The 20,729-nt window shown below is 39.9% G+C and overlaps 1 protein-coding gene across 12 annotated transcripts in view; it reads left to right on the forward strand.

The window, feature by feature from the left end:
* ENPP2 (ectonucleotide pyrophosphatase/phosphodiesterase 2) overlaps window positions 1-20,729 on the forward strand; it is a 226,400-nt gene that overhangs the window by 107,896 nt on the left and 97,775 nt on the right. For all 12 annotated transcript variants that reach the window (XM_073632184.1, XM_073632183.1, XM_073632188.1 and 9 more), the window contains 5 exons: window positions 805-870; window positions 4,525-4,597; window positions 5,518-5,626; window positions 14,590-14,712; window positions 18,971-19,002. In XM_073632184.1, the coding sequence (XP_073488285.1) occupies window positions 805-870; window positions 4,525-4,597; window positions 5,518-5,626; window positions 14,590-14,712; window positions 18,971-19,002 (403 nt within the window). The remainder of the gene's footprint in view (window positions 1-804; window positions 871-4,524; window positions 4,598-5,517; window positions 5,627-14,589; window positions 14,713-18,970; window positions 19,003-20,729) is intronic.

Consider the following 20,729-nt stretch of genomic DNA (forward strand, 5'->3'; position numbering starts at 1 on the left):
TTGTCCCGGTACATTTACTCTAGCACTAACAGAAGTTGGGAAAACTGCCCAGCTTGGTACTAGATGTATTCTCTAGAGTGGGTGAGCATGAATACAAAGCAGTGACGGCCCGTGGTGCAGGGGCGCCGCCCTTCTATCCATGCGTCTGGCACCCTAATCTACACGCATGGATTCCAATGGGTTTTTTTTTTTTTAACCACGTAATTAGAGCCTGAGGCTTTAATTGGCTTAAAAAAAGGGTGGGCTCTGCGCCCCAAGCCCACCCACTTTTGTGACAATAGCAAATTAATATTCCCTATTGTCTTCCTCATTCTCCTCCTCCCGGCCAATCGGGAAGCCCCGATTGGCCAGGGAGTCTTAGGACTCCCTGGCCAATCGTGTCTCAAGACACGCTTCCTGTTTGGCCAGGAGGAGAATGTCTCTCTGTGTGCTCACCGGGTGAATCGGTCAGAGTGGCCCCGGCTCTTCCTTCCCCCTGCCTCCATAAGGTAAGGCATCTCTGATTTACTATTCCGCCAACGCAATACACAAACTGCTGAAACCGCAAAAATGAGGGCCCATCCAGATTGTCGTGGCAAGCGTGACAGTCTGCATGTCTACAGTGCATGGGAATTTGATCCTGACAGACAGTCACACAATATGTAGGTGGCTTTGTGCTGCTGCCCTAGACCATGGCCTATGTATCAGTCTCACTGCGTCACTAGCTTGTTAAAATGTGCTTTTTCACACCCTTGAATTTGTTATTTGTGTGTGTATATTTCTGTCTGCATATGTTACATCTCATTTTGGTTACATTTCTTACAGGACTATACCTTATCAGCGGAGAGTATTAACAGTTCTTCAGTGGCTGCACTTGCCTGAAAATGAAAGGTATCTAAAAAGTATATAGTTTTTTGGTCTGATTTTTTTTTTTTTTTTACCCCTTCCTGCCCAGCCTGCTGTAAAATGACAGATGGGCAGAAGCATATTGTTCTGGAAGGACGTCAAATGACGTCCTCCCAGAATCATGCCTCACGCATGCCCCACGGGCCGTGCTTAGGCACTATCTATCACCTGGTTGGTCAGTCATCACATGGTACTGACAAAGCCCATCTGTACCATGTGATTAGCGGTTGGCAGTCACATCTAATCACAATAGGAATCACTGAATGAGTAATTTTCATTCAGTTAAAAAAAAATGGTTGCTTTTAACTGTAAAATTCAGTTATAAGCAATCAAAGTGTGTAAAAAAAAAAAACAAAAAAAACTCTGATCACCTCTCCAAAATAGTACAGTGTTACTGTGGTAACACTGTATTGCTCTGGTCACTGTATGTTAAAAAAAATTAAAAAAATTGTCACAAGTCAGTGTCCCTGATCTAGTAACAAACAAATGGTCCCTGCCTCCTCCTATGACTGGCCTTCACAGCAAGGAGCACATGGAAGGGCAAACACATGAAAGACAAAACAGAACATTCCATAAGCTCAACTCACCAACCAGTCTGTCAACTGATCAAATTAATCTTCCAACAGTCTGCATTAAAAACAGGGGTTTAGTTAGCACGCATTTGCAAACGCATGCGCAAGCTGCCAGGCCTTTTCACGGCACCCTGTGTATTGCTTGCAGTCCTAACGCTACTGAATTTATGAGCGTCTCCACAATGGAAGCACATGCATTAAATGAATAGATGAGGGGCAGGTGGGCCTGGAGGCAGTCCAATCCCCCTTAAAGGAACAGGAGCCCACTGGACACCCAGCAATCACACAGTGGCAGCGTAGGTGCCCAGTGTGTCCCCGGACCATATTTACACCAGTAAATATGAGTTGAGCTATGGATTGTTCTGTTTTGTCTTTCCTGATCATTGTTAGACTAGTTATATGATGTACTGCACTGGTGACAGCATACAAACATTTATTTTATAAATTGTGTTTCTTCTTCATTTTCCAAAAAAATGTGACCAAAAATTACAACTTCAAAAAACTTACCATGCCTCTTACTAAATACCTTGGACTGTCTACTTTCCAAAAAGGGGTAATTTGGGGGGTATTTGTGCTGCCCTGGCATTTTCGGGCCTCAAGAAGAAATGAGATGTCAGTAATTGATGATTAGATAGATAGATAGATATCCCACAAAAGTGAGTACACCCCTCACATTTTTGTAAGTATTTTATTATATCTTCATTGGACAACATTGAAGAAATTACACTTTGCTACAATGTAAAGTAGTGAGTGTACAGCTTGTATAACAGTGTAAATTTGCTGTCCACTCAACATAACTCAACACACAGCCGTTAATGTCTAAACTGCTGGCAACAAAAGGGAGTACACCCCTAAGTCTAAATTGGGCCCACTCACTATATTACATTGTAGCAAAATGTCGTTTCTTCAGTGTTGGTACATGAAAAAATATAATAAAAATTTTCAAAAATGTGAGGGGTGTACTCACTTTTGTTAGGTACTGTATATACCATAGTTTGTGGACTCCTATACCTTTCCTACAGACTAACTAATATACACTGATTTGGGTTATTTTCACCAAAGAAATGTAGCAGAATACATTTTGGCCTAAATTTATGAAGAAAGCTCATTTTATTTGCAAAATGTTATGTTAACAGAATGTTAACAGAAACGGAGAAAAACTTGTGTTTTTTTCAGAATTTTCTGTCTTTTTTTAGTTTATTTTGAAAAGGATAAAAAAAAAACAGAAAGGAAGCTCGATTTGTGTGAAAAAAAAAAAAAAAAGCTGAATGTTGGCCTGGGCAGGAAAAGGGTAAAAGTGTTTGGTATTGAAGTGGTTAGTAAACTTTCATCCTTTTCCGCAAACTTAAAAATGTGTTCCCTTTTCTGCACACCTAACCGACTGGATGATAAAACAAACTTTGTTTTATTTTTCAAAATGTTTCAAATCTTAATTTTACAAAATCTTTTCTCATAACTCTGTTATGTAAATTAGATTTTTAAAATAAGAAAAAATAAGATAAAGGTTTTTGGATTTTTTTGTAGGGTTATGTGCATAGAAAAGTGAAATCCATCACATCCACATTTTGGAGCAAAATGTTTGAAATGTGGATGACTGAATTCATACAACTGCAGGTTCCATAATATTGGCTTCATTGGTAAACGGAGGGATATTCCTTCTGTTAGATATTAAAATAGTTTTTACACACATATTTTTTTTTTATAATACTTGAAGTAAACCCATGGTTGACTATAACCAAAAATAAATAACCCCAATTTCAAACATTACTTCCCAAGATGGAGCTTTTCAAACTTATTGCAACATTTTAAAGTAGAACTATAGGCAAAACCTTTTAGATCAGTTACCCTACGCAAGGAGAGAGCAATGACTGATTCTTATTACAGGAATCTCCTGCACAGAGGAAAAGTTCAAAGTAGAATAGAACTATAGGCAAAACCTTATTTTTTAAATTTTGGATAGAGTAATGGAGGGTTATAACCCCTGTCAGATTTTTTTAACCATCGGTGTGGGGATTTCTTCCTGTGCCATAGCCAAACAGGAACTGAGAGGAAATACCTAGAAATTAAAGGAATACCTTGGTGCCCCCCAAGTCAGCAGAACTAGTGTCCATTGAAAGATTTCCCCCCTATTACTTTTTCTGGGGACAACCCAAAATTTGGGATTTACTTTTATTTTCACATTCATTGAGCATAGTAAATAGGACAAACAGAGAGGGTAAATCTCCTTAACGGGGGCACAGACAGGAATAAAAAATTAAAGGGGGTGTTCAAATCCCTATCCACTCTATCCAAAGCTAAAAAACTTTTTCCCTTTTACTTATACTTTAATAGATCAAGGACAATTTGTGTACTCAGATATTGACAGCCACACTATTAGTCACTCTTACCAGTAGCTAATGATTCTTATTAGCCCTTTTCCCCTGTCCAGGGTATAACTAGGCCCATTGGTGTCACTAAGAAGTTCAACGCTGTCATATGCTCTAGCTAAAATGCTAGTGGATTATGTCCTGCCTTGGGTATACTCCTCTCCGTGAGTGCTAAAATAAACTGATGTACATGAAGAATTGTCCTTCAAGTTATTAACCGGTTCCGATGACCATCGCTATAGACTTCAGGCCCATACACATGATCAGAAAATCGTATGAAAAATACCGCTTTTGAAGCGATTGTACCATAATCTGATCATTAGTACACAGCTTTCGAGGGCCAAACACGACAGGTCGTGTGAAAATATTCGATGGGACAAGCATGAACATTTTTCTTGTACAATACCAGCTTATGATTTTCGTTTAATCAGTATAGTTTTTGTCCGAAAATACAATACATTACATCAGTTCCAAATTTTTATCCTGTCATACAAGAATTTTCGTAACTTTAGTAACCCCTTCATTTTCAATATGGAGACTAGCATGCAAAAAAAAAACTGACGATCATTTTATCCGATAGTCTCATCGTGTGTACCAGGCTTTAGATGGTTTGATGTAATTGTTGCCTAGAAATGTACTTTGTCTCTAAAAATACCTAAAGCTTTGCAAACTCATTTGCTTTTATCTGTCTTCCCTTTCAGGCCTTATGTTTATGCACTTTATTCTGAGCAGCCTGATCAGACGGGGCACAAATATGGACCATTTAGCACTGAGGTTGGTGCAGATCTATTAATGCCATTTTGCGTGACTTTTCATTTAATTGAATCCAGAGGGTCAGGATTACAGCTAGGCAACTAGCATCAGAAGGACATTACTGGCAGCCTCCATAGTTTACTTTAACATTATATGGTGTCACATTGTGGAGCCTTCTGTTATGGGCTTCTGCTATCTATGCTTTGTCTGTATTGTGTACATGTTAAAGTGGTTGTAAACCCTAAAAATAAAAAACAAACAAAAAAAAAAAACCTGCAAGACAAAGGCATAATGAGCTAGTATGCATAGCATACTAGCTCATTATGAATTACTTACCTGAGATCGAAGCCCCAGCAGTGGTCCTCGTTCACCGCTCCGGTGGCCAACATCACCCCCGGTGTTACTTACAGGTATCGCGGGCTCTGGCGCTGATTGCATGCAGGAGCCACCGGTAACGGCACAGTCTATTGCTTCAGTGCGCATGTGCTAATAACTCCTAAACCGTGCAGGTTTAGGAGATATCCAGTGTAGCTACAGGTAAGCTTAATTCTAGGCTTACCTGTAGCAAAAAGTGGTTGTAAAGGGTTTACAACCACTTTAACTCCAAATTATGTCACTGGACTTAATATCTTATTAGGACCCTTTCTAGTTGCATACAGCCAACACTCAAGTTAACTTGATTACTGACTGTTGAACTCTGCTTGAATTTGATTGATAAAGGCTGGCAACGCAAACATAACTTCCTTTTAGATATCTTTAATAAAACGTTTCACAAAAATGTTCAATTAAAAAGGAAACTATTGCACTTTTTTTCCAGTTACATAGGTATTTATGTGGTTTATGTAGATTGGTGCCGTTTTCCTGCATTTAAATTGCATTTAAAAGCAAGTCTTCAGATTTCAATTTACTTAAAGTCTCTCTCATATCCTCTGCTTTTTCAGTTGACTAATCAACTCAAGGAAATCGATGTCATTGTTGGCATGTTAATGGATGGTCTAAAGCAAATGAAACTACACCGATGCGTCAATATTATATTTGTGGGAGATCACGGTAAATATTTGATTTTATTATATAATAGATCTACAGTAAAAGCATTACAGCAATTTTGTTTGGTTGGTCTATCTCTACCCTAATATAATCTTGCCAGATTAAAAATACCAAGTTAAAGCTGAGCTGCAGGTAGATAGCTAAATGGATGTCTTAGCTGCTGAACAATTTGTATTCCTTCTGTGGGATTAAGAAAGCCATGCCCACCAGCAGAGCTAGCCCGATGACCTGACTTTTCTATATTGCAGCTAAGGAACACAGCTGGGTCACATCCCCACCCCGGCCTATAACTGGACAGGGAAGGAGCAGCAAATAGACTAATGAAGATATTGCTCTGCTTTGTCCTCCAGTCAGCCTTTTTCCTATTCAGCACATGTAAATGCAGGACACCTGATTGGATCAACTTAATACCCCTTCCTCTTTCAGTCTTGAGCCCTGTACACACGGGCCAAATGCCGGGTGACGTCAGCCAGTTTCATGAAAACCGGCCAACGTTCGGCCCCTGTGTATGGCAGCCGGTCCCACAGAAACCGTCAGTTTTTAGTTTCATAGTAGGTAAGGTTGAATAAAGACAATAGTCCATCCAGTTCAACCTGTGAAGCTGCATGTGCGTCAATGTCAATGTCGGTAATCGTTTCCCATATCCCTGTATTTTGTGTTCACTATGCTACATATCCAAAAGTCTTTTAAAGCTATCAATACTCTCCGCTGACACCGCCAATTGTGGAAGAGAGTTCCACATCCTAATCGCCCTGACAGTGAAAACCCCCAGTAAGCAGCTTAAGGTTAAACCGTTTCTCCTCTAATCTCATTGTGTGGCCCCGTGTCCTCTCACACTCTGAGATTGAAAAGTTTCTGTCCTACGTGTTTTTTTTTTTTTTTTTTTTTTTAATATACCTCTCTGCATTCAGTATGTGCTAGGAGTACAGTTTTAGGGTTCCTTTGCACGGGCAGTCACGGAGATGGGGAAAAGCAGGCAGTTGAGCCACGGTTTTGCTGACCACCCACCTAAAGATGCAGCCCCTCATAGGTTTATGAATGCCCTGGCCACGATGCACCTGTGAACAATAAAATACATACAGTATATGGGAGCTTTTCCTGCCAAATGATTTGTATTTCTATCAATTTCTCCAGTCCTGAGGTTTACGCAACTTTGCCATAAAGTATAGCCCTGCCTGGCTGGGGAGAGGACCTGATGTTCGTTCTTCTCTCTAAACTCTGCTGTACTCCCCGGTCTCTGAGAATGCATCCACTGATCCATGAGCCAGTCTGATGCAGACAGCTCATGCTTGATGGGGACAATTGCTGCAAGGGGGAACTCTAATGGGGACACCAAGTGTAAGTGGGCACTCTGATGGGGACACTAGGTGTAAGTGGGCAATCTGATGGGGACACTAGGTGTAAGTGGGCACTTTGATGGGGACACCAGGTGTAAGTGGGCCCTTTGATGGGGACACCAGGTGTAAGGGGCACTCTGATGGGGGCACCAGGTGTAAGGGGGCACTCTGATGGGGCACCAGATGTAAGGGGGCCCTTTGATGGGGACACCAGGTGTAAGTGGGCCCTTTGATGGGGACACCAGGTGTAAGTGGGCCCTTTGATGGGGACACCAGGTGTAAGTGGGCCCTTTGATGGGGACACCAGGTGTAAGTGGGCCCTTTGATGGGGGCACCAGGTGTAAGTGGGCCCTTTGATGGGGGCACCAGGTGTAAGTGGGCCCTTTGATGGGGGCACCAGGTGTAAGGGGGCACTCTTGATAGAGATACCTGATTTAAAGGGGCATAGGTTCTTTTTAATACCGTTACCTTGGTCGAGGCACTGATACACTGTCAAAAAAAGTGTAGAAATTGCGCCAGCTCCTAAGAAAAAACAAAATGAAGCAGCCGACACAGCAATCTGACCATTGCGAATGTAAAAATAATAAAAAGTGTGGCGCTAATGAGTAGTGGGACACATGTAACTAAACAAGTGGTAGTGATCCTTATAAAGGAGTGTTAAAGCTTGAAGTGTGAACTTATTAAGTGAATGGTGTTGTTTTGTAAAACATCCCAAAAAAAGGAGATATAACAATATATAGTGATGGTGAATGCTTGGATATATAAGAGAGTGGATACTCAATAACAACCTGTAGGTTAAAAAAACAATCGTGCATGTACTACCATATTAGAGAAACAATACAGCAAATTAATACAAGGTATCTTCATATACTGAATGTGCAATTCAGCAAAGAAATAGAAATAATGTTCATTTGGGCAAAAGCCACGAGAAAGGACGTCCAGGTCCCTAAGAAGGGTAGACACATATGGATACTGGAAGTCTATAAATGGGTGGATGGGGTATTTCTAGTAGATCCCACAGCCATCTGGATATAAGCCGTCTTCATATGAGGTGGTTAAGGGCTATTTTAAGGAAATCCTTAGGTACAAGCAGATTCCTCACTCATGTGGGTGGTTTCAACAAAGAGAAAGAAAAAGCAAAAGGATGCCCTTACCAGATAAGGTGGACTCACAGGCCGTTGGCGGTGAGTCAAACAAGCTTGTACCGTCAAGCGGTATGGGGTGGTGATCTGTAGGAAGACCTGTGTGGAATCTTGTCAGAAGTCCTCGGGTGGTGTACCAATTTGGGATCGGGAACCCCCGGGATTCGGTTTCGGTCGCCAAATGTCCGTTTCCTCAAAGGCCCGTCATATGAGCGGATGGACAGAAAAGAGAAAAAGACTTCCACATAGTGTAAAATCCTTATTTGTAGGAAGCGTTATAGCACTTTATTCAAGAGTAAACTCCAAAAAATTACAAGTAAGAGCGGTAAAATTTCGGCTCAAAAAATAAAATTGATATCAAAGACATAAAAAGTAGTGTAAAAACAGCGCAGTGGATAGTGGTGGGGTGTAGTCGTAGAGACCCGACGCGTTTCGCCTCCAAAGGCTTCTGCTGGGGTATGAATAAGCCCCCCACACAACTGCGCTTTATATATTCTGTTTAAATGCAGTGTAACAGCTGATTAGCGCTGTTACACCGGATGACTTCCGGGTTCGGCAGCGTCACAGATGACAGGCAGTCACATGGTGTTTTTGTGGCCAATCGTATCTTCTAAAGGTTTGGTCAAGAACCAAGCCTCACTTCTGTTCTCCAATCAGCAAAGCGTCACTCCTATTCGTTCTAGTAATCACGTGCCGGTCACGTGATATGTATTCTAAGGAGTGACGCTAGGCCGCTCTCGGCCTGCGTATCAAAGGAGGCAGGAAGTGGGGGCTTCTCGGACTGAGGCATGGAACGCAAGCATAGCGGCGGTCCATGATATTGATATCTGGTTTAGATCCAATCTTATGTGATGCGGTCTATATCCTGGAAATCCTCAAAACACTGTCTCCACAATTATATATGGTACAATTGTATATGATACATATTATGCATATAATCACTAAGGATTCTAAACATACAGACAAACAATATAGACAGGTGACTGTATGGTATTTCAGTGTAGTAAGGATAGTAAAGGGGGCATGTGTAACTGGAATGGTGCAATAATTGCAAAATACACAAAAAAAAGTTATAGATCATAAGGCAGAGGCTTATACAATGTGGCATTCATGAAGCACAACCCGTATATAGTGATATTCGGACGACTCATGTGTATACAGGTCATTCTTGAATAAACAATAAAAGTTTGAAATTTATTGTAGCCTGTAAATATGAATCAAGTGCAGAACGTAATTAACGGGAAGAACGGAAAAAAAGAAAAAATGAGAAAAAGTGAGAAAAAAGTGAATAGTAGATATATTGATATTGTGTAAATAGGAATTATGTTCAATATCAAATATTCAATATATCTGTAGTTCAGTAACAGAGTGTTGTTACATAGGGTAAAAAAAAATTTTTACCCCTTTTTTTTTTTTTTTTTTTGGTTCAAAATATTTTCCAAAGAAATGTTGTATTCTACAAAGATGATTTCTAGAGGTATATCTTCTACGATATAGACCTAGCTACTCAGTAGGGTTCTTAGTGGAAAGTGCTCATGGTCCCCTCCCAGAAGGAATTGGGCAAATTACATGAGGTAGTATCAACTAATAGAGATAGATTAACGGAGGTAAGACAGGTTTGCGGGTCTGGATGGTCCAGGGAGGTGTCATGTGGTCCCCAGACATCTAAAAGTCCGCCATCGGGGGGATACCAACGCCTAAGATTGATTTATAAAAGCGTTGATATCCCACTCGACATTGAGTCCGTGTGGTACATAGCACTTCATGAGGTGTATCCAAAAAGTTTCGAGAAACTTTAAGGGGGGTCTCCAAACTCGAAACTTTTTGGATACACCTCATGAAGTGCTATGTACCACACGGACTCAATGTCGAGTGGGATATCAACGCTTTTATAAATCAATCTTAGGCGTTGGTATCCCCCCGATGGCGGACTTTTAGATGTCTGGGGACCACATGACACCTCCCTGGACCATCCAGACCCGCGAACCTGTCTTACCTCCGTTAATCTATCTCTATTGATACTACCTCATGTAATTTGCCCAATTCCTTCTGGGAGGGGACCATGAGCACTTTCCACTAAGTCCCTACTGAGTAGCTAGGTCTATATCGTAGAAGATATACCTCTAGAAATCATCTTTGTAGAATACAACATTTCTTTGGAAAATATTTTGAACCAAAAAAAAAAAAAAAGGGTAAAAAAATTTTTTTACCCTATGTAACAACACTCTATCTGTTACTGAACTACAGATATATTGAATATTTGATATTGAACATAATTCCTATTTACACAATATCAATATATCTACTATTCACTTTTTTCTCACTTTTTCTCATTTTTTCTTTTTTTCCGTTCTTCCCGTTAATTACGTTCTGCACTTGATTCATATTTACAGGCTAAAATAAATTTCAAACTTTTATTGTTTATTCAAGAATGACCTGTATACACATGAGTCGTCCTAATATCACTATATACGGGTTGTGCTTCATGAATGCCACATTGTATAAGCCTCTGCCTTATGATCTATAACTTTTTTTTGTGTATTTTGCAATTATTGCACCATTCCAGTTACACATGCCCCCTTTACTATCCTTACTACACTGAAATACCATACAGTCACCTGTCTATATTGTTTGTCTGTATGTTTAGAATCCTTAGTGATTATATGCATAATATGTATCATATACAATTGTACCATATATAATTGTGGAGACAGTGTTTTGAGGATTTCCGGGATATAGACCGCATCACATAAGATTGGATCTAAACCAGATATCAATATCATGGACCACCGCTATGCTTGCGTTCCATGCCTCAGTCCGAGAAGCCCCCACTTCCTGCCTCCTTTGATACGCAGGCCGAGAGCGGCCTAGCGTCACTCCTTAGAATACATATCACGTGACCGGCACGTGATTACTAGAACGAATAGGAGTGACGCTTTGCTGATTGGAGAACAGAAGTGAGGCTTGGTTCTTGACCAAACCTTTAGAAGATACGATTGGCCACAAAAACACCATGTGACTGCCTGTCATCTGTGACGCTGCCGAACCCGGAAGTCATCCGGTGTAACAGCGCTAATCAGCTGTTACACTGCATTTAAACAGAATATATAAAGCGCAGTTGTGTGGGGGGCTTATTCATACCCCAGCAGAAGCCTTTGGAGGCGAAACGCGTTGGGTCTCTATGACTACACCCCACCACTATCCACTGCGCTGTTTTTACACTACTTTTTATGTCTTTGATATCAATTTTATTTTTTGAGCCGAAATTTTTACCGCTCTTACTTGTAATTTTTTGGAGTTTACTCTTGAATAAAGTGCTATAACGCTTCCTACAAATAAGGATTTTACACTATGTGGAAGTCTTTTTCTCTTTTCTGTCCATCCGCTCATATGATGGGCCTTTGAGGAAACGGACATTTGGCGACTGAAACCGAATCCCGGGGGTTCCCAATCCCAAATGGGTACACCACCCGAGGACTTCTGACAAGATTCCACACAGGTCTTCCTACAGATCACCACCCCATACCGCTTGACGGTACAAGCTCGTTTGACTCACCGCCAACGGCCTGTGAGTTCACCTTATCTGGTAAGGGCATCCTTTTGCTTTTTCTTTCTCTTTGTTGAAACCACCCACATGAGTGAGGAATCTGCTTGTACCTAAGGATTTCCTTAAAATAGCCCTTAACCACCTCATATGAAGACGGCTTATATCCAGATGGCTGTGGGATCTACTAGAAATACCCCATCCACCCATTTATAGACTTCCAGTATCCATATGTGTCTACCCTTCTCAGGGACCTGGACGTCCTTTCTCGTGGCTTTTGCCCAAATGAACATTATTTCTATTTCTTTGCTGAATTGCACATTCAGTATATGAAGATACCTTGTATTAATTTGCTGTATTGTTTCTCTAATATGGTAGTACATGCACGATTGTTTTTTTAACCTACAGGTTGTTATTGAGTATCCACTCTCTTATATATCCAAGCATTCACCATCACTATATATTGTTATATCTCCTTTTTTTGGGATGTTTTACAAAACAACACCATTCACTTAATAAGTTTACACTTCAAGCTTTAACACTCCTTTATAAGGATCACTACCACTTGTTTAGTTACATGTGTCCCACTACTCATTAGCGCCACACTTTTTATTACTGATACACTGTCTACCCCTTGACCTTTTACTGCACCCCCAGATCAGATGGGCTAGATCTGGCCCTTTACAAGGACTAAGCTGACATTCATTTGCCTGAAATTCAGCTTTAAAATGTTTACACTTGTTATATGATTTTTTGGGTACAATATGTTCTGTTAAGTAGATTTTAGGGGATTAATCCATCAGATGGTTTGAAGCGCTCAGCACAGGTCTTTACTTGCCAAACTCAGCCTTGGTATTGTTGAGTTTTCTTGGCTCACGTGACATTTAATTCAGTAATTGTATGTTCCAAGGTTAAGGATGCTGGCTTCCAGCAGCGCCTAGGTTTATCCAGCTGGGGCGATAAATAGCTTTGAAATTCCACGTCTGTCAGAGCTTTGCTTTGATTACATTTTGATGTTTAATTAAAAGGCTTGTTTTTTTTTTTTTTTTAAATCCAAGAGTCCAAGCTGGATTAATTCAGACAGTTTATTGAACTATGAACTTTGGTTTTTTGGAAGCCATTGGTTTCTTTTTCGGTTCTCTTCGGCTAGAACAAACTGTACAGGCCAAACACAATTGTTTTGTTTAATTTTCGGATGAGCTGAACATGTAAATGTAACGAGAGAAGATTTTTGGCAGAGTTTATTATTCGGAGAAGGGACATCTTGAAGCTAGTCTAAATATAGTATGAACCATATATTACTACATCCCAATACGAGCGGCACACACATGATATCATATACTGTACATGAATAGGGTTGCTATCTTTTTTTTTGGTTTGTTTTTTTAACTTTTTTTCTTAAAAAAAAAAAGTGCAGCACATCACTTACTCCCTTCAAAGCACGGGACATGGCTGTAAGTGGGAATGAGCAGTGGGCTGCCATTGCAAAAAACCTTGGCCGGAGCTGAAAGTCTTCAGTGTGCGCCCGTTATTTCGATGGTGGACTCCAGGGCCTTGGTACCCGGCTGGGAATTGAGGAGGATACAGGTTGGCCTTTGAGCAGTGAAAGGGATTTGGTTTGTCTTAATGTAGAATATTTACCCATACAAAAATGCCAGAATGATATTCTGGAGGCGATCATTGGTGTGCTACATTTTTATTACCCCATTTCAAACACTGATTTGCTTCTTTCTCTCTGTTGGTGTCCTTGCTGAAAGACTGCTGCAAGGAAATCAATTATGGTCTCAACCTTTTTTCAGTCAAGGCACGCTTTAAAAATTATGGACAATCTCGAGGCACCCTTTAAAGATTATGGACTTTTTTTGAGGCACCCCATTCTAAAATGTAAAAACGATTCTAATAGTTTTAGATAATGCAGCAACATTCACATGTCCAAGTAGGACACCCAACGTTAGAAGTGATTTATTCTTCCAAAGCAAATACACTTTTTTGCACACTGGTACTGATAACATTCCAATGTGACCCCCAACACTGATGAAGAGAGGGGCAGGGGAGGGACAAACAAGGATGCTATGCAGGCGACTGCATCAATTGATGATGTATTTCATTGTTAGGATGCTGGCAGCTAGAAGGTTGTAATAGTGCACAATGAAAACCTGTGGCTTTGTGTAACTCAAAGGCAGGCTTCATCAATTTTTTTAGGCATTTTTGCCAAGGCACCCCTGGAGAAACATCAAGGCACCCTGGTTGAAAAAACCTGGTCTAATCCATCATCCACATGTAGTATGTTTAGAAAATGTTCACTGACAAAGCTTGGTCCATCAGTTTGCACCGACATGTGGAGTTTGTTAAAGGACAATTATTGTGTTGCTAAGCAGGCAGCAGGGCATGCGTATATAGGAGGCGTTATGCTAAGCTGCTCAAATATATATCTCCCAAGTCTAGTAGTCTTTTAGATTTCCTTATAAGCGCAGCTAAACTGTTAAAATAAATTGGTTAACTATATTCCAGGTGAATCAAAACAAAAGTTGTGCAATGTCTTATAGTTTTCTATAGAAAGCAACCTCAGCCTGTCTCCTGGCAGCATGCTGTAGAGAAGGACCCTTGCTCTCTGTATGGAAGCAGTAGGCCATCTACAAAAGTCTGATACACACCCTAAGTAAGACCTAAAATTCTGCAATCGCCAAAATTTATGTTCCTTGCTGCTTGGAGAGTTCTCATTCTGTGTAGCAGCACAGAAAGCAAGGATCCTCCTCTGCTGCTTGCTGCCAGGGGACAGGCATTCTTTTTCAAGATTTGGCTGCTTTCTTAACAAAACATGCTGTAAGACTTTTTGATGCACCTGGTATGTATTTAGTTGACTTATTGAGTAGACTTCTGTCTAATTTTCTGTTGAAATATAGTAACAGTTTCTCTAATTTTAACTTCTGTTTCTCTCCACAGGCATGGAAGAAGCAACATGTGAAAGGACTGAATTTTTGAACTCCTATTTAAACAATGTGGATGATTTTATCTTCTTACCTGGTTCTCTAGGACGTTTGCGTACTAAAAACAATCTGCCTAAACGTGAGTTCAGTGATCTCAGGACAATCAATATTGCTATTTTGGTCAAGATAAGAGAGAACAACAATTTAAATGTAGGCATACCCAATGTACTGATGAATGACTTTCTAAAATGTGCTACCAGTTTGTATCCCATACCAGTGTATGGGATACAAACCTGCATGAAGCAGGTCAAATGCAACTCCGAGATATATCAACTAGAGGTCAAATAATTCTGAATGATGTCAGAAGCATCTTAAGATGATGTAAAATTTAGCATTGACACAAGCCCAAGGAACATTGATACAGGCTGATAAAGTGGAAATTAAAACAAAACTGGACTATTATTGAAAATATATCTCCACTCATTCAAGTGGCTTCTTCAGATATGGTGGTTATTTTTTCAATTAGCAGTTACCTACCCTTCTATGGATATTTCAGTTTTGGGTCAATGTTTGAGTGCCGAAAATTCCACTGCCTTCCTATTTAATGCACTTTGGCAACAGGATCTATGCTGCAGATATCCTAACTTTACCTACCTGCCAATTATTTGTTTTTGATGGGAGAGTAAGTTCTGGGAAGTCTAGGAGATCTTGCTGCTGGATTTCATGGGAGGGATAAATGTCCCTGAGGATTTTGAACTAAACTGGTGGATTGAATTAGCTCAATCAGGGACTGTCAAAGCATTGAACCTACTTTATTTTCTTGGGTTCATAATCCGTATTGGCTAATGCCATGTTAAGACAGTTGTGTGTGCTACATTGACTTCCTTATACATAATATTTTTGGAGGCACTGTACTAAGAACATGAGACCTCATCTATCATACATTAAAACATTAGCCACTGTATTAGTTAAAGAAGATCTATCATTCTAATTATTTTACAGTTCTGTCCCCTAGTGGATCAAAGTACGTTTGTTCCATGTTTCAAGGTGCTTTGTAATCTTAGTTATAAGGTCCGACCTGCCCCTCTCCCCTCCTGCTGTAACCAATCAGACAGCTATGAAGGAGATGGCTGATTTCACAGCTGCAGGTTGTCTCAGCCATGTGCACTTTCCCAATCAACAGCAAGAGGAATACAGAGGCTGACACATCCCACCTCCCTCTGCATTCCTCTTTCTTGTCTTGGGAATTCTCACAGCTGAGACAAGTGGCAGCTATCAATCAGCCGTCATCTTCATAGCTGTTGTCAGAGCAGCTGCACAGCAGGAAAAGGGAGGAAAGGTCGGACCTCATATCTAGGGTTAGAAAGCACTTTGAGACATGGGACAAAGTACTACCTGTATTTTGTTCCATGAGTGACAGAAGTGTAAAAAATATGATGGATCTTCTTTAAAGCTTTTAAAATGAACTTTTTGTTTAAACACCAGGCTTTTATTTCACAACTTGTATTGCATTACATTCTGATTTATTACATTAATGTTACCTAATCCTACCTTTCAAAAAAAGTTACCTAATCCTTTTGTGACTAACAACTTGACCGGCTAAAAGCGCTGAATATTTTCAATATTGTTAAGTAAGGACAGTCCCCTGTCCTATACTGTACTATATTGGCAATTCTATTTTTCTCTTGTGTTGGATACGAGCTGAGCTCCTGTTGCATACCCACTGCTCCAGACCTGCAATGCCCAACCTTTTAAAACTCCATCTACAGCTTTAAGGTCCATCTTTAATCTCCTTTACCTAAAACCTATAACCCCCTCTACCTATCACTGTGTGCCCTCTTCTGTTGGACAGCAATTTAACTGCTTAAAAAGATGGCAATGTAGAGGACAGTTGAGTTTGGGAAGGTATGGTCTGCTGACCTTCCTAATCACAAAGGGACAGTTGCATATACATCTGCTGCTTATGTTCTTATGCTACTGCATATTGGCAATGCTTCAGTTGGAAAGTCCAGCATTTCTTTTATGATTCATGACAGTACACACCTTCCATTGGAAGAAACATGAAATGATTTTGATCCCGGAGAGGCAGATCATATAAGCAGGCACTTCCTCTTCCAGGTCAATGTTGCCCCAATCCACTAGGAAACAAAAAGAAGAAAAAAATATCGGGGACACACAATACTCATTCTAATGGCAATAAAGGTGATCTGTATGAGAGAGACAAGCATGTGTACTGTCATGTCTGTACTAGAAACATTGAGAATAGGGGTAAGTAAAGCTTCCATTTTCAATGCATTGCAAGGGCTTCAACAAATGCATTGAAAATTGAAATATACTGCAAACCATATCATGAGCTTGTGCCACAAATTACTTTCAGCAATGGTTATATGCATCAAAATTGGTTGCTGTAGGCATGTCATAGAAACATCCCCTGCTTCAGGGCTGTGGATACACATTTCTGGGCACTGATGTGAACTAAACGCCCCCCATCCCATCCAGAGGATCAAATCATTACTCAACTGATACTGATCTGTCCTAAAAAGTGCCTGTTGGCAACAAAGCTAAAGTGCATACTATGAGTCTTTGCTGTTAACATGAAGCAGGAAACCATTAAATAGCACTGCAAAGCAGACGTATGTTATGGGCAAGTTTGGCTGCCCCCTTACACGCTATACATAAAAACAAGGTTCTCTTTTCGTGCATTTAACACAAAATGAAGACTTTTTAATTACATATCTTAATAAAATAAAATGATATAGATTCCCTTTAAAGCCTAACTCTAGGTTTTGTGTTAATTTAAATGCTTCTTTTGGGCCAACAATTTCCATTACTAAGAAATGTTGCAGCTCTCAATGCATCAGCTATATTCAGTATACAGTGCTGTGTTCTGGCAGTGGGATGGTGACCTCCTAGCTCATTCCCCAAACAAAATCAAGTAGGGCTGAGTGCTGCTCAGCCATTTACAGGAAGCCTTGTATTTTTGTCATAGAATACAAAACTTCCTCTGAATGGCTGAAGTGGGGATGGTGAGGTCATCCGCCGACCTCTTCACCTCCAATCAACAGAAGCCTTGTATTCATTCGTAAAAATACAAAGCTTCCTGTGAATGACTGAGCAGCACACAGCCTGACCCGATTTTGTTTCAGGAACAGGAAGGGAAGTCTCTGTACCGCTGCCGGAACACAGTGCTGTTTTATTGTATATAGCTCATGCTGCATACAGTTTGCATACATGCTGCATACAGTTTATACAATACTGACAGCGGCTGCATTTCTTAATACTGGAAATAGTTCATGCCAAACAAACTTTTTAAAGAAACTCAAAACCTGAGGTTAGGCTTTTAAGTGTATCTTAAAGTAGAAGTACAGACAAAGCTCAGTCGGCTGTATTCCTCCTGTGGGTCACAGGAGTGCAGTTCTTTCTGTACTTCTGTGACCTGTTTTCAGCTGATGTCACAGAGCCGGTCCAGGCTTGGGAAAGATCGTGACCAGGATCCACCCACATGCCTGAACGGGCACCCGGTTCAGCCTCTCAGAGAGCTTCTGAGAGCCTGAGCTGGCCGCTCCCGCCCCCCTCCACAACTCATTGCTTCAGTGAGGGAGGGGGGCAAAGCAGACAGTGGTCACTGACAGTCACCAGCTCTCTTCTTAGGGGGCTCTGAGAACCGAGAGATCGGCTGTGTTTGATCCATCGGTTCTCAATGTTAGAGCCAGTTGGGGACAGATGCATCATCCATCTAGGTAAGTGTGATTTAAAAAGTAAAACAAATTCTCATACTTCTCTTTTAATTTGAATTGTATTTTGTAGTTTTGGATAGAGTAGGGATGGGCTAGAACCTTGGGGGTCCAGTGTTCATTTCAATTTGTGCCCCCACTGGGAGCATTCACCCCCACTGTTTGTTCTGCTCACCATTGTCACTGGGATTGAAAGCGTTGAACATCCAGAATTTCGAGTCATCCGAAAAGGAATAGAGGGAAAAACCTGTTGAGGTGACAGCTGGTTAAAAGGAGATCTTCCCTTTCTTTTATGACAAAGGGGTTTAACTATTCCCTACTCCTATCCAAAACAAACTTTCAAATTTAGATACACATTAAAAACAAATAATACTTTTTAAGTAACGGGAACACCCGAGACCCTAATCCTTTACTTGAAATTACAGTACATTTCAGGATGTTTGAATGATTGCTGAGCTGCCTTCATTTATGTATTTTATATCTTCCCGGAGTTCAGCTGTATCTTTTTTGTACGTATATAGAATAAAGATAGTATGTTACATGACAGAGATAACAGAGAAAACCATGTTGGTGCTTTAGTCAGCTTTCCTTTTATAATAGTAAAAAAAAAAGGATATCTTTTTTTGTTCAGTGTGAATTACTTTTTTCCTTTTTTTATTCTAGATGATCCTAAAGTAGTTGTTGCAAATCTTACGGTAAGCATTGCATTAAATTTAGTCAACTGGGGTATGGGAAAATTGGAAAGAGAAGTATAAAATTTCATGGAAAATACCTACAGAGGGGCATGAAAAATGTTAAAGCCCAACTCCAGGCAAAAAAATAAAAAGTTTTCCTGCTGTGTCCGCACTGCACGAGTCAATTGCTCCTTTTGTCCAGGTATTTGAGAAGAACAAGATAGTTACCACCGCTCTAGGTGACCGAGTTCAAGCTTCCCGTCCTCCGCTGTGTGGATGATTGTGAGAGCCCCAGGTGCCGGCAATTGCTATTCCAATGGTATGTGTGTGATGGAAAAATCTGGACAGCCGCACTCCGGATTGGAAAAGTGAAAAATAAAATCCTCTTTATTGAAAAAGTAATAACATGATTAAAATCCGTACATGGCTTTGTTGGGATAATGCAGCATAACCGCTAACGCGTTTCACGCTCCCATAGAGCGCTTACTCATAGCTGGTTTGTACAAAAGTGATCACGACTTATATACACATAATTTGTCTACCACATGACTACATATTGATTATCTGATTCTAAACAGCTGGTCGTTAGTCTGTGTGGGATTTTTTTGGCATAGATGTAATTGGATGTGCATCCTATAGTGGAATCACTAATGAAGACATGAATATATAAATGAAATGTGTTCATGTTGACAAATGTCAACATATATGAATGATAAAAAATTCTTTTCAAGGTTTTCGAAAAAACATATTTGTTGTTTTCCAAAATCACAAGAATGAGATGAGTGCTGGAATTTGACGTTCAAACGTATAAATTATCATACGGATAGGCGCAAGTATGGGCAAACTATGTGAACTGGTGGCTGCCGTATAATGTAAATGGTGTATAGAGTGAAAATTGGGTTTATATGCATGTAGTAAAAAAATGTGCATCCAACACCACTAGCGGTGTCAAAAAAAAAAAAAAAAAAAGCTGAATATGTGTGTATGGTGCATATATATAAAAAATATATAAAAAATTAAACCACATAAAGGTAAAAATATAAATAATAATAAAAAATAATAATAAAAAGCAATTCTTTATATATGTGTATGTGTACGACGATTTCAGCTTTCAAAAAACGTGATAACGTGTGAATTGGAAGTTGGACAGAAAACTGGCGTCCTGTCACAATGATGCGTCCAATAATCTCCTGATTTGCAGGGGTCTATGTGTGAATAAGTGCTTTTGCTTCAATTCCTACATGTGTGAATTTTAATCTTTGCAGCATATAAAAGATTATGAAACTTCTTTTATATGCTGCAAAGATTAAAATTCACACATGTAGGAATTGAAGCAAAAGCACTTATTCACACACAGACCCCTGCAAATCAGGAGATTATTGGATGCATCATTGTGACAGGACGCCAGTTTTCTGTCCAACTTCCAATTCACACACGTTATCACGTTTTTTGAAAGCTGAAATCGTCGTACACATACACATATATAAAGAATTGCTTTTTATTATTATTTTTTATTATTATTTATATTTTTACCTTTATGTGGTTTAATTTTTTATATATTTTTTATATATATGCACCATACACACATATTCAGCTTTTTTTTTTTTTTTTTTTTTTTGACACCGCTAGTGGTGTTGGATGCACATTTTTTTACTACATGCATATAAACCCAATTTTCACTCTATACACCATTTACATTATACGGCAGCCACCAGTTCACATAGTTTGCCCATACTTGCGCCTATCCG

This window comes from Aquarana catesbeiana, linkage group LG05 (genome assembly GCF_042186555.1).
Source record: "Aquarana catesbeiana isolate 2022-GZ linkage group LG05, ASM4218655v1, whole genome shotgun sequence".
Classification (NCBI taxonomy): domain Eukaryota; kingdom Metazoa; phylum Chordata; class Amphibia; order Anura; family Ranidae; genus Aquarana; species Aquarana catesbeiana.